The sequence below is a fragment of the Schistocerca americana genome, chromosome 2, assembly GCF_021461395.2.
Source record: "Schistocerca americana isolate TAMUIC-IGC-003095 chromosome 2, iqSchAmer2.1, whole genome shotgun sequence".
In the NCBI taxonomy this organism is placed as follows: Eukaryota; Metazoa; Arthropoda; class Insecta; order Orthoptera; family Acrididae; genus Schistocerca; species Schistocerca americana.
The window spans coordinates 863,151,066-863,164,553 of NC_060120.1; the positions used below are offsets into that span (position 1 = coordinate 863,151,066).

Below are 13,488 nucleotides of genomic sequence, written 5' to 3' on the forward strand. Positions count from 1 at the left end.
GGCTTTCTGCACCCATTCATCGACTTCAGGTCCCCAACGACGATGGAATTTTTATGGTTCGGAGAACATTCTGGACAGTTCGAGCGAACGATTTGAGCACTCAGATCGACCGATACGAATCCCATCGAACATTTGTGGGACACAATGGAGAGGTCAGTTGTGGTGCAAAACACTGCTCTGGCAACCATTTCGCAATTATGGACTGTTATATCGCCAGTATGGCTCAGTATTTTTGCTGGAGACTTCGCTGGGCAAATGGAGGTATCGCATGACTTTAGTCATCTCAGTGTATAGATAGTCGTTTTTCCCTCGCTCTCTTTGCCAGTGGAACATGAGAGGAAATGACTACGGTAGCTTGCGGAGTATGTATGTAGATATAGACATAGATATCGCTCTACTGGTCTTTTCAAATGCTTCTGGATGCTGTTAAAAAGTATATCATTATATTAAAAAATTGTACTTGCTTCATTATCTCGATCGATACAAGAGTTAAGACACTTTATCACATACCAAAGTAAACTTAGCGTACTATCATTTGCCGAAAACCTCGTTTCTATCCCTGGAAATAAAGGTGGTGTTACGACTTACGTTAATATCATTGCAGTTTGAATATATGTACAAATTGAGTAACGTAAAACGTAAAACACACACACACACACACACAAACACACACACACACACAAACACACACACACACACACACACACACACACACACACACTGTCTATATATATATATATATATATATATATATATAGACAGTGAGGTGTACTTGGAAAAGACCCAGAGGCAGTGAAACATACCACTGAGTTACATCACGGTCAGAGATTCCGAAACTGGATTGTGAGGAATACTGATATAAATTCAAAACTCTATATGACATGGATGCAAACAATAAGATCGCCCCACGCTGGAAGCCAAAAATATAGTAAATTCAGAGACCATATAATGAAATCCAGCAGCACAATACAAACCTCAGTGTCGATTTGACAGGGCACGGACACGATGGAGTCGTTAAGGGACAGGAGGGGCGATCGAATCATCTCACCATTCAACATAGTCAGTTGTGTGTTGGTGAGGGTGGCAGACGCTGAGTCGGTACGGCTCGTCCCCTTTAAGCTGCATGATGGCGAGTTGCAATCGGCTTGCGTGTACTCCGGCTTTGCTGCAAGGCCGGGACGGTCTCCGCGTTGACTGGCCGCGGTGGTTGTGTTGTGAAAGAAGCATTATTGCAGTTTTTGGAGGTGGATGCCGGGCGAGGAAATTTCCAGGTCCTGTGGAGTGCTTAAATCCAAAGCAATTGAATAAAAGGGTTCGTCATTCAACATGGAACAGAGCAAGAATGAGTCACAAAGTGATGGGCGAAAATTTAGACGGGAGTAAGGATCAGAATCAGTCAGCAGACTAAGTAGGCTGGCTCTGAGTACTATCGGACTTAACAGCTATGGTCATCAGTCCCCTAGAACTTAGAACTACTTAAACCTAACTTACCTAAGGACGTAACACAACACCCAGTCATCATGAGGCAGAGAAAATCCCTGACACCGCCGGGAATCGAACCCGGGAACCAGACTAAGTAGGCAACGGTTTGACAGTTTCCATGTCCTCCTCTTTTCACGCTGTCTGCCCAACTCTCTTCTGATTCTCCTTAGCTCACAGATTGCATAAAGTTTTCATCCTTTCAGCATTGTCATTGGTGGTCCGAATCTGCATCGCCACCCAATGACTGATCGCCGTGTCATGACCATGCCTTCCAGTGCAGGGTGGAGATTTCAGGTCTTGTGTGAGCTGGTGCGTGTCTGGAGTAATGGCGTTTCATCTCACGTTTTCTCTGCCGATGCCGTTCTCAGTGGTGGTCACAATCAATCCAGCACATTGTTCCGGTGTTTCGCCACATTCCCTAGTTGTTGCGAAAGCAGCAATACTACAGAGTCATTTCTTTGCAACAGGTGTCTCCCTATGAGGCCTGAACCGTCTTGTGTCTGTGCTTTGCCCTATAATCTGCTGGTATTCGTGATTTACAAGCATCCTTCTTTTCAGGCAGGCCAATTTTTCTGCTGCAATTCCAATGCTTCGCTCGCCTCCCTTTGTGCATTCTCGGCGCTTTCGTGTCTACGCTCCCTGTCAGTGACTGCTGGGATCCGTGAATTGTCAGCCCTTTCAAAATGTCCATCAAATTTGTTGAGGCAGGCCAATTGTTCTGCAGAAGCCAGATGTTTCACGTGTCTGGCTTCTGGGCGCTCTCGTGTCTAAGCATCTCGCAAATGTCAGTAGGTACACAGAGGGCTCTGGCCCAGATTTACAGGAATCGCGTCATGATCAACACTGTTTTATCCGCGGTGTCATATTACAACTGACACAGTTGTGCATGTCGTATTGCTGACGTCGGTACCAACACTTTCTTACCTCCGAGGTCATTCCAGGAATCGCACTTGAAGAGTTGGCAGTTGGCATCTGTGTTTCGCAGCTTTGCAGCGAGCCGAGTCGCTTTTCATGTCGCCCTGCTGTGGTAGTTGCGATGCGTAAGCAGCATTATCAGCGATGCGAGGCGGATGTAAGATAATTCAAATGAGCAGTTGAGTGCTTAATTCCCAAACACTGGACTGTAGGGATACGTCCATTCAACATGTAACAGCAAAAGAATAGCTCACAAAGTGGCACTGAACATCCAGATGGAAGTGGACAATGATTTGTCGAGCCACCATATCCTTTTGTTCTCGTGGCCTGGCAGATAGTCTCTTCATCTCTCCTGAAACTCCTTAGGTCACAGACTCTAAGCATTGTTACTGGCAGGCCGTTTTCAAATGCCCCTAAAGACTCTTACCGTTTTGTGACCAGGCCTCCCAGTGAAGGGTAGAAATTTCTGGACTTGTATGAGCTGTTTTGAGACTCGGAAACTGGCGTTTGTCTCACATTTTCTCTGTCGAGGCTGTTCCCAGCGGTGGTTGCATTCGACCCATCCCACTGTCTCAGACCGAAACACAGTATGAGATGCAAAGTTATTTATTTTACCCTTTTGGGGCATCATCACATTTTGTAAAAGTAACTGGGTGTAAAACCCATCTGTTATGGACTCATACAGAATGAGAGGTGGACCACTATTCACACCAGCAAACGTTCACCGTAGCATGGGGCCTCCATTACAAAAGTGTAAACGCGGTATCAGATGTGGGCGGCACAAAAGTTCCATTTAGCACTCACACAGATATGACTATGACCTACTAGATAAATACCTTAGCGGTATGTGTGTTTCCTAGTATGACACACTCATATCTGTGGGAGCGCTAAACAGGCCTGTTGTCCCATGCACAGTTGATAGCACAGTTATAATTCTGTAAGCGTAGTCCTATGCTGTGCTGCTATGGCGAAGATATTCTGGTGAGATTAAGGTCCACCTCTCACTCTGTATGAATCAATGACGGATGCGTTTCATACCCAGTTATTTTTACACCATCTGACGAGGCCCGAAATGGGTGAAACGCGCTCATGAATGAAGACCTTTGCAACACAGACTGTCTTTCAATCTGAAATGTTTCCAGACGGTTGCTGTACCAACCGGCCAGAATGAAATGTAATTAATTCTCAATACCATTGTGTAGCTGTTTGGCCACATTCCGTATTTGCGAAAGCAGCTATAAAAAAAGACTCATTTGTTTACAAAGACTGTCTCCGCGTGAGACATGGCCAGTCTTATGTCTGTGGTTCGTTTAAGAATCTACTGATGTTCGTAATTTATGAGCATCCATCTGACTGTCTGTCAAACTTGTTTACCCAGGACAGCAATTACAAAGTTTCACATGTCTCCCTGTGTGCATTCTTGACACTTTTGTGACTAGGCTCCAACTCAGTGCGTGTGTGTGTTGGTGCTTATGGGCGCTCAACGCCGAGATTATCAGAGCCCTGACACATAGTAAAGGAAACGAATGTGGACAAAATTAGTAAAATGAGGTTATACCCGCAAAGACAACGGGAAAAGACTAAAGATCTACACAGAGACTAAAACATAAGTAAAACGAGAAAGGAGCTAAAAGGACGCCACAGGAAATTGTCACTGGCTGGCCACCTCCCGACTATACTGCAGTATCGCGATTAATAGTGAAAGCTCAAATGGGATCACATGGAAAAACAAGCAAGGTGGACTTTGTAGCAAACCGAGCGCGAGTGCTGTTGAGGACTTCACTATAAAATTGATAGGTCCTACAATGCCTAAGCCGCAAAATACGTTATCAATCCTGAAATCTATAGCAGGTCGTCGGTAGGCAGCGTTCTGATGATGCAGGCCCCGGCTTGTGCTGTGCAGCAACTCTGTTTCAACCCCTGGCCTCGAAGGCTGTCCGAGAATTCTAAATTCTGCCGAAAAAGTGTGACTAAGTCACAAGGCCGTCCGACTCCAATGAAGATCTGATCCCGAATGCCCTGCGCTCGCACACGCAAGTGCAAAGCCAACATTGCTCAACTCCCTATTACCCTCGAAAACCGCGAATCAGCATTCAGTGCTGATTCCAAAATTCCCCCAAGTGTCTCAGAACATCATTCGCGCCAATAGCGACCGTTCCTTCCAGTTTCGAGCGGGGCTTTATGACGTCAACTAGCCTCAATTTAAGTTGACCAATCATGCCTCTGCTGTTCAGCTGAGGGCACTGAACTTGCCGTTTGACCGTCTATGAAAACAACATTCCTAGACCACTGGCCATTCGGCATCAGACAGTCGCGCCCAGCAGGGCACGGTCCACAAGTATTCTCAGAATCATGAGGACAATGCAGTCAGTCGTCGCCAGCAGTGTTCATTCCAGACATGCCGGAACGGTAAACACATAAACTCTGGCGCCACTCAGACGTCTCGCAGGTCGTTTCACCCTGCATACAATAGGCGAAACTTGACCGACGTCAGTCCCGCCAGGCGCTTAAGCCCACTGATGTACGAGCCTCTCAGTATTCGTCGAAGTGCAGACCCCAACTGAAAACGCAGTGTGTCACGTCCTCCTGTGCTCGCCTCGCACAGGCTACCCAGGGAAGTAACCCTACATGCATAGGAATCAAGTGAAAAGTATTTTGAGCTCTCAGTACAAATACTCTCATTTCAATAACGTTATTCGGCCTGTTAGCCTGTTAACAACATGCAATGACATAAAAAAATTAATAAAATTGATGAAAATGAGAGGCAACGTGCAAAAGAGGGCATGGAACCTTTCAACCCTGTGAACAAATTAAAACCCTCCCCCTAAAATGGTATTATAAACATTGAACAATTCACAACCACAACTCTAACCACATTCGTTTGCTTATTACCTAAAAGAGGTGGCAGATCCGCCAGCAAGTCAGCAGTGGCCCGTTGGTCAGAAAATAAAATGCAGTCCAACAAAACGTGGGACACAGTGATCTGTACGCCACAAGCACTACACATTGGAGGGTCCTCTCGCCAATGCTAGTAGCCAGGGTCATAGGGCTGTGGCTGTGGCCTCATCCCGTCAACGTGGCTGGAAGGAAGTACATCACAGCCGCGTTGTGGGTTTCACTAATCGAAGCTTATTGTCGGTCACTTCCAGCCACTCATCCTCCAACCGATGCAAGACTCTTGAGCTCAACAGTGAGGTGAGAGCATGTGGGAAGATGGCACACTGAAATACCTGCTGATCAATACATGCCTCCTTGGCTGCTAGATCTGTCCTTTCGTTCCCAGCAATGCCGATGTGCCCTAGTACCCAGCAGAAAGCGTTCTCTTTCCCCAGTCGTTGTAGTAGGACTGCGTGCAGGGGTTCGCGAATTATCGGGAGTTTTTGAATATCCGCCGAACGTTTTGAGACAGGAAGTTCTTCTGCAGCAAGCCAGAAGTTTCACATGACGTTCAGGGCACTTGCATCTAAGCATCCTTTTAGCGCCTGCAGGGGTGTACAAAAAGGGGATTTTACTCATTGTCTGCCTTCTCTACGCAAAGGTGATTAATCTTAAGAGAGCCAAAGGCATCCATGGCGCTTCTCCCTGCGTGGGGGAGGGGGAGGCTCTGCCCATAATGCTGCAGACGTTCTCAATTGGGGAGAGATCCGGTGACCTTGTCCGTCAAGGAAGGGTTTGGCAAGCACGGAGAGAAGCAGTAGAAACTCTCGCTGCGTGCGAGCGGGCTTTGCCTTGCTGAAATGTAAGCCCAGGATGGCTTGCCATGATGGACAACAAAATATGGTGTAGAATATTGTGGACGTACGGCTGTGCTGTAAGGGTGACTCGCATGACAATGGTTCCTGCTATAATACGAAATGGTACCACAGACCATCATTATTTCTGATGGTCAGGTTGGTATTCCACTGCTGTTCACGTCTTCTCTAGGTACACCTTCGCTGTTCATCGGGGCTGAGTTCGAAGCGGGAACACAGCCGTGCTGAATGGCAAAGCGGCTTGAGGCACCTTGTCACGGGTTGCGCGGTCTCTCCCGCCGGAGGTTCGAATTCTCCCACGGGCATGGGTGTGTGTGTTGTTGTTAGCGTAAGTTAGGTTAAGTTAGTTTAAGTAGTGTGTAAGTCTAGGGACCGATGACCTCAGCAGTTTCGTCCCTTAGGAATTTACACACATTTTAAGATTTGTTCGCAGCGGGACTCATCACTGAAGTCAATTCTACTTCATTCAGTGAGACTCCAGGTCGAAGACGTGTCTGGAGTCGCCCAGGACAGTGGTGGGATACCAACCTGACTGTCGCTCGCCATACGGCCCGACCAGGAGTGATGGCCTGGGATGCTATATATATATATATTTTTTTTTTCATAGCAGGACCCCTTTGGTTGTCATCGGCGGCACCCTTACAGCACAGCGTAACGTCGACGATATTCTACGCCCTGTTTTGTTCCCCATCAATGGCAAGCCGTCCTAGGCTTATGTATCAGCAAGATTATGCCCGCTCGCACACTAAGAGAATTTCTACTATTTGTCTTCGTGCTTGTCAAACCGTATCGGATTCCTGAGCGAGAAAGAAATGAAAATCGATATGGAAGACACAAGGGATCCATTATTAGAGTCAGAGCATAACAGAACATATGAATCCAAGTTGCTGACAAGAATAACGTACAGAATAATGGAAAAGAAAATTGAGTATATATTAGATGATGATCAGTTTGGCTTCGGGAAGGTAAGGTCACTACAGAGACAGTTATGACATTGCGATTGATAATGGGAGCAAGACTTAAGAAAAGACAAGAGATGTTTGTAGGATTTGTCGTCCTAGAATAAGCGTTCGACACTATACAATGTTGCAAGATGTTCGATATTCTGAGGAAAATAGGAGCAAGTTGAAGGGAAAGACGGGTGAAATGCAATAAGTGCATGAATCAAAATGGAACAATAAGACTGGAATAAAAAGGGTGAAACACAGGAATGTATTCTTTCGCCCCGACTATTCAATCTGTACATTGAAGAAACAATGACGGAAATAAAAGGAAGGTTCAAAAGTGGGATTACAATTAAGGGTGGAAGGATATCAATGATGAGTTTAGTTGATAACATTGCTGTTCTCAGTGGAAGTGGAAAAAAATTACAGGATATGTTGAATGGAACAAACATTCTGATGAGTGCAGAATATGGATGGAGAGTAAACCGAAGGACGACGAAAGTAGTGAGGAATGGGAGATATGAGATTAGCGATAAACTTATCAGAATAGCGGACCACGACACACAAGAAGTCGAGGAATTTTGCCATCTGAAGCTAACACAGAATGGACGAAGAAAGGAGGACATAAAAAGCAAATTAGCAGGTGAAGAGGGTGTTCCTGCCCAACAGAAGTGTGTTGATATCAAAGATCGGCCATAGTATGAGGAATAAAATTCTGAGAATGTGCTTTTCGAGTACAGTATTGTATGGTAGTGAAACATGGACTTTGGGAGAACTGGAATAGAAGAGAATCGAAGCATTTGAGAAGTGATGCTACAGACGAATGTTGAAAATTAGATGTGCTGATAAGGTAAGAAGCGAGGTAAAAAAAAAGAAAGAAAATAAGAGGGAAAAATCAAATATTGCATTCTTGAAAATATCATACACAAATGACAGTCCTGTAGCCTAACGTGAAAACAACACACTACCTGCTAACGTAGCATGGTGGCCGAATAAGCATTTGTATAAGATCAGAATTAAGTACTCAATAAGTGTATGCACATAAATTGCAGTGTAGTGATATAATTACAATATCAAAGTAACGGTGATTATATTACATACGGATATTACCACAACAACCACAAAAAAACATGGCAGCTCCATTTGTAGGTGTGAACTATGTATAGTACACAGCCATTTGCATTAGGAAGTACATCAGTAATGTGATGAATGCTAATGAGATGTACAGCTTTACAGTATTGGACTCACATAATACCAGAGCAAATTGGAATACCAAAATTCCTTCGTTAAAAAAGTTATTTTTTATTTTTAAAAATTAAAATTCTTATAAAATTGTAAAGAATATATCGTATATCAGTTGTACTACATATGTCTCATATAATCGGAATAGAAAGGAGTGCTAGTTCTGCAAGGTCTGCAGGAGAGCTTCTGTTAAGTCTGGAAGGTAGGAGACGAGGAACTGGCGGAAGTAAATCAGTGATGACGGGGCGTGAGTCGTGCTTGGGTAGCTCAGCTCGTGTTCGGTCAGAGAGCTGGTTGGCCCTGTAATAAAAAAACTGAGTGGAAGGATCAGCAAACGAACTTTAACGGATGTCATGTGACGTCCGCAACGACCAAACACAACGATCAACAAGGAAAAAAAAAAAAAAAGGTGGTAGAGCACTTGCCCGCGAAAGGCGAAGGTCCCGAGTTCGAGTCTCGGTCCGGCACACAGCTTTGGCTGGTTCAAATGGCTCTGAGCACTATGCCACTTAACTTATGAGGTCATCAGTCGCCTAGAACTTAGAACTAATGAAACCTAACTATCCTAAGTACATCACACACATCCATGCCCGAGGCAGGATTCGAACCTGCGACCGTAGCGGTCGCTCGGCTCCAGACTGTAGCCCCTAGAACCGCACGGCCACTCCGGCCGGCACACAGTTTTAATCTGCCAGGAAGTTTCATATCAGCGCAGACTCCGCTGCACAGTGAAAATCTAATTCAGCCAAAAAATTGTTTCATTACATAAAGAAAATGTTTATTTTTTGTTATGGTGAATGGTATTACTTAATGTAACTACTGTGCATTAATAAACTGACCACATCATAATGCATTTTCCAGCTAGGAAGGAGTTCCTCCTCCGGCAGAAGAAACTTCTGCAGCTCATATGGCATGTCGGACAACCTGCACTGCAACCTGAACTGAAGGAGATGGCCAGTTCCTTTAAGTTTGATGAGCACGTTGGAGACTTCAAGGTAGATAAAGCAGGGAAATTTGTAAATATGATACAGCCGGAGTCGAGGTGTCTTACAGAGAATATCGTTTGTTCCAGGATCCAGAAATTGTCAACAAATTCGTCAATTACTACACACACGGCTACATCAAGAAGCGCGGCGAACAGCTGCCGGCCCACTTCAAGTACGACGAGCTTCAGGTCAAGGCACTCGTCGATCTCCTGTACTCCGCCAAGGACTTCGACACCTTCTACGAGGTGGGTACCGGCGTTCATTCAAATACGACCCTTCAGGAGAACCATTCTGACCCCTTCTGTTCATCCACAGACAGCCGCCTGGGCCAGGGAACACGTGAACGAGGCTCTGTTCTGCTACGCAATCAACGTCGTTAAGCTGCACCGCGACGATCTTTTCCACCTCGCGCTGCCGCCCTTCTACGAGCTCTACCCCCAGCTCTTTGTCAGTAATGACATCATCAAGGAGGCGTGGCAAGCTACCCTACAAGGTAAGCGTGACCCTCTGCTTTCTTCACCATACTTTGTTTACAGTGCAAAATTCCCCATTTTATCAGTCACGCGCTATAGTTTAGCATCCTCCTGGTCCCAATAATGGTAGTCTGTGAAACACTTTGGAACTGCGGGAACGTTACGCCCAGACTGAAATGTTGTTTGTGCTACCTTAACCCATCAATAGCTGTGGTGGGATATATTAAATAGATGTCTTCAAATTTCGTTTCTTTACGAAAACGTACGTGAATACCCCCCAGGTTACAGCAAAGTATCTTCTAGAGGCTAATTTGTACCGTAATTTGTCCCTCTCTTTCCCTACACAGTTGTGGAATATGAAACTAAACCTGCGTGCCTCCATACTTGTCCTTATCGGTGTTGTATTGTCTCATACTTCAGTCTCTCCGCAGATGTATGATGGAAGTGGAATGGTTTTGCAGTGACTCTTGAAAAGTGTTGAACAGTATTTGATGAGAAGAAACCGTCGTTCTTTAAATGATCATCATATAAGGCCCCTGAATATATCATCCTCATACAATGTATCCTCAAAGTCTTCGATATTTCGGTTTGGAAGCCGCAGCTCTTGATCTTGCGGTAGCGTTCTCGCTTCCCGCGCCCGGGGTCCCGCGTTCGATTCCCGGCGGGGTCAGGGATTTTTCCTGCCTGAAGATGACTGGGTGTTGTTGTGTCGTCTTCGTCATCATCATTCATCCCCATTACGGTCGGAGGAAGGAAATGGCAAACCACCTCCGCTAGGACCTTGCCTGGTACAGCGGTGTGGGTCTCCCGCATCGTCCCCTACCCTCCTCGGGGTATGGGACCTCATCATCATCATCATCATCATCATCATTTGTAATAAAGGACTCGAGCGTTCGATAACTGTCTCCGCCATCTTCATCAAGAGCTGAATCACTGACTTCCGGGGGTTAGCACGAGATGTAATGGTAGCATCTGGGACCTTCCAGAGAGAGCTGGAATAGCGCATGCGCGAAGGGCAAGTTGGCCAGCTACTAGCCGCTCCGCCCCTCCGCGAGACTCAAGTGACGTCACATGAAGCGAGACGAGGCCCACGAGAAAGACAGGCCGCGGGGCATACATCAAGACGGTAGACCGGAGCTCGCTCGCTCAGCTACAACGTGCTGACATGAGGAAAGTTTCCAACCGATTTCTCATACACAAACAGCAGCTGACCGGCGTTGCTTGGTGAAACGTTGTTGTGATGCTCGTGTAAGGAGGAGAAATGGGTACCATCACGTTTCCGTCTTTGATAAAGGTCGGATTGTAGTCTATCGCGATTGCGGTTTATCGTATCGTGACATTGCTACTCGCGTTGGTCGAGATCCAATGACTGTTAGCAGAATATGGAATCGCTGGGTTCCGGAGGGTAATACGGAACGTCGTGCTGGATCCCAACGGCCTCGTATCACTAGTAGTCGAGATGACAGGCATCCTATCCACATGGCTGTAACGGATCTTGCAGCCACGTCTCGATCCATGAGTCAACAGATGGGGACGTTTGCAAGACAACAACCATCTGCACGAACACTTCGACGACGTTTGAAGCAGCATGGACTATCAGCTCGGAGGCGGTGGCTGCGGTTACCCTTGACGCTGCATCACAGAGAGGAGCGCCTGTGATGGTGTACTCAACGACGAACCTGGGTGCACGAATGGCGAAACGTCATTTTTTCGGATGAATCCAGGTTCTGTTTACAGCATCATGATGGTCACATTCGTGTTTGGCGACATCGCGGTGAATGCACATTGGAAGCGTGTATTCGTCATCGCCATACTAGCGTATCATCCGGCTTGATGGTATGGTTACACGCCTCGGTCACCTCTTGTTCGCATTGACGGCACTTTGAACAGTGGACGTTAAATTTCAGATGTGTTACGACCCGAGGCTCTAGCCTTCATTCGATCCCTACGAAACCCTACGTTTCAGCAGGATAATGCACGACCGCATGTTGCAGGTCCTGTACGGGGCTTTCTGGATACAGAAAATGTTCGACTGCTGCCCTGGCCAGCACATTCTCCACATCTCTCACCAATTGAAAACGTCTGGTAAATGGTGGCCGAGCAACTGGCTCATCTGAATACGCCAGTCACTACTCCTGATGAACTGTGGTATCGTGTTGAAGCTTCATGGGCAGCTGTACCTGTACACGCCATGCAAGTTCTGTTTGACTCAGTGCCCAGGCGTATCAAGGCCGTTATTACGGCCAGAGGTGGTTGTTCTGGGTAGTGATTTCTCAGGATCTATGCACCCAAATTGCGTGAAAATGTAATCACATGTCAGTTCTAGTACAATATATTTGTCCAATGAATACCCGTTTATCGTCTGCATTTCTTCTTGGTGTAGCAATTTTAATGGCCAGTAGTGTATTTACTAACGAGAATTGCATCTTCTACTGGAATCTTCTGTAACGAAGTCTTACTGATTACTAGTGCTGCAGCAAATACACAACTTAGCAGTATGCTGAAAGTTAATAGCTTGTTTATAGCATTTAGTCTCTTCTGCTTAACAGTCCTCATTTCATAGAAGATGTGCTGTCTCATGAACCGATAATCATTTTGGCATGATTTTAATTTTATTGTACGCAGTTCAGCCATAACAAAGCCGATGGATTTGCGATCGTTGTAGAACTGGTAAACCACAAGACTCCACAATAAAGGATTCCAGTAAAAGATGAAGTTCTCGTATGTACAAAAAGACCCAATTATGAGCAACAAATGTAGAAACTCAGTTTTGTTTGTATGCTGAGCTGAACAAGCGAGCGAGCTCAAGTCTACTATTGTGACGTACGCCCCGCGGCCTGTCTTTCTGTGGGCCTCGGCTTGAGCGGTTGGCGCTTCATTTCAAACTGCCGCCCCTACTTCATTATAAACGTCTGGCCTACAGCTTTTCTTTTGCTCAATGTGCAAAGCGCGCCCGCATGCCCTAATAAGTGTGTGCACCCATTCTAATTTCGGCCGCTTCTTTGAGAATAAAATCTCCGTATGATACTGTTTGAGCCAAAACTCTCGTTTTGTTTCCAAATTTTATTTTATGCCGTTTTATAATGTTCAGCCACGCCGATTCACGAGGTGCCTTTCTTCCGTATAGGGTCTGAATTTCAGCATTTGAAGCGCATGTTCAGAGAAAATGTTTACAGAAACGAACAAATTGCTTTTAAAATGCCACAGACGAAGGACGCCTCGTGAATCGGCGGAAGAGACTAAGCCAGCTGCAGTCCTTCCATAATGTGGAGCAACTAGTAGGGAGCGTGTTGAAGAGACGTGGACTGAGTTCAGTGTTCCTGCCAGTCTCCAATATAAGAGATATTTTACGCCCAGTTAAAGAAAATATAGATCTTCGAGTTCCTAGCGTGTATGGTGTCCACTGTGAATGTGGTAGTATTTACATAAGTGAAACCACTCGCACTGTTGCCGAGCGTTGTGCAGAGCATTCACGACATATCATACAAAGGGAAGTTGTGAAGTCGGCCGTGGCTGAAAACTGCGAAGAAAAAGGTCATAAAATACAATTTGAAAAAACAAAAAAAACGAGAGTTTTGGCTCAGACAATATCATATTGGGATTCTGTTATCAAGGAAGCGGCCGAAATTAAACAGCAACAATTTTAAAAGAAACCCAGGATACTCACTTAGTAGGCCACGGGGGCGGGCTTTGG

At 45.8% G+C, this 13,488-nt stretch overlaps 1 protein-coding gene across 1 annotated transcript in view; it reads left to right on the forward strand.

Moving 5' to 3' along the window:
- Window positions 1-13,488, forward strand: part of LOC124594493 (allergen Cr-PI-like) — a 47,994-nt gene that overhangs the window by 15,328 nt on the left and 19,178 nt on the right. The window contains exons 2-4 of the mRNA XM_047132869.1: window positions 9,197-9,330; window positions 9,408-9,566; window positions 9,637-9,814. Coding sequence (XP_046988825.1) covers window positions 9,197-9,330; window positions 9,408-9,566; window positions 9,637-9,814 — 471 coding nt within the window. The remainder of the gene's footprint in view (window positions 1-9,196; window positions 9,331-9,407; window positions 9,567-9,636; window positions 9,815-13,488) is intronic.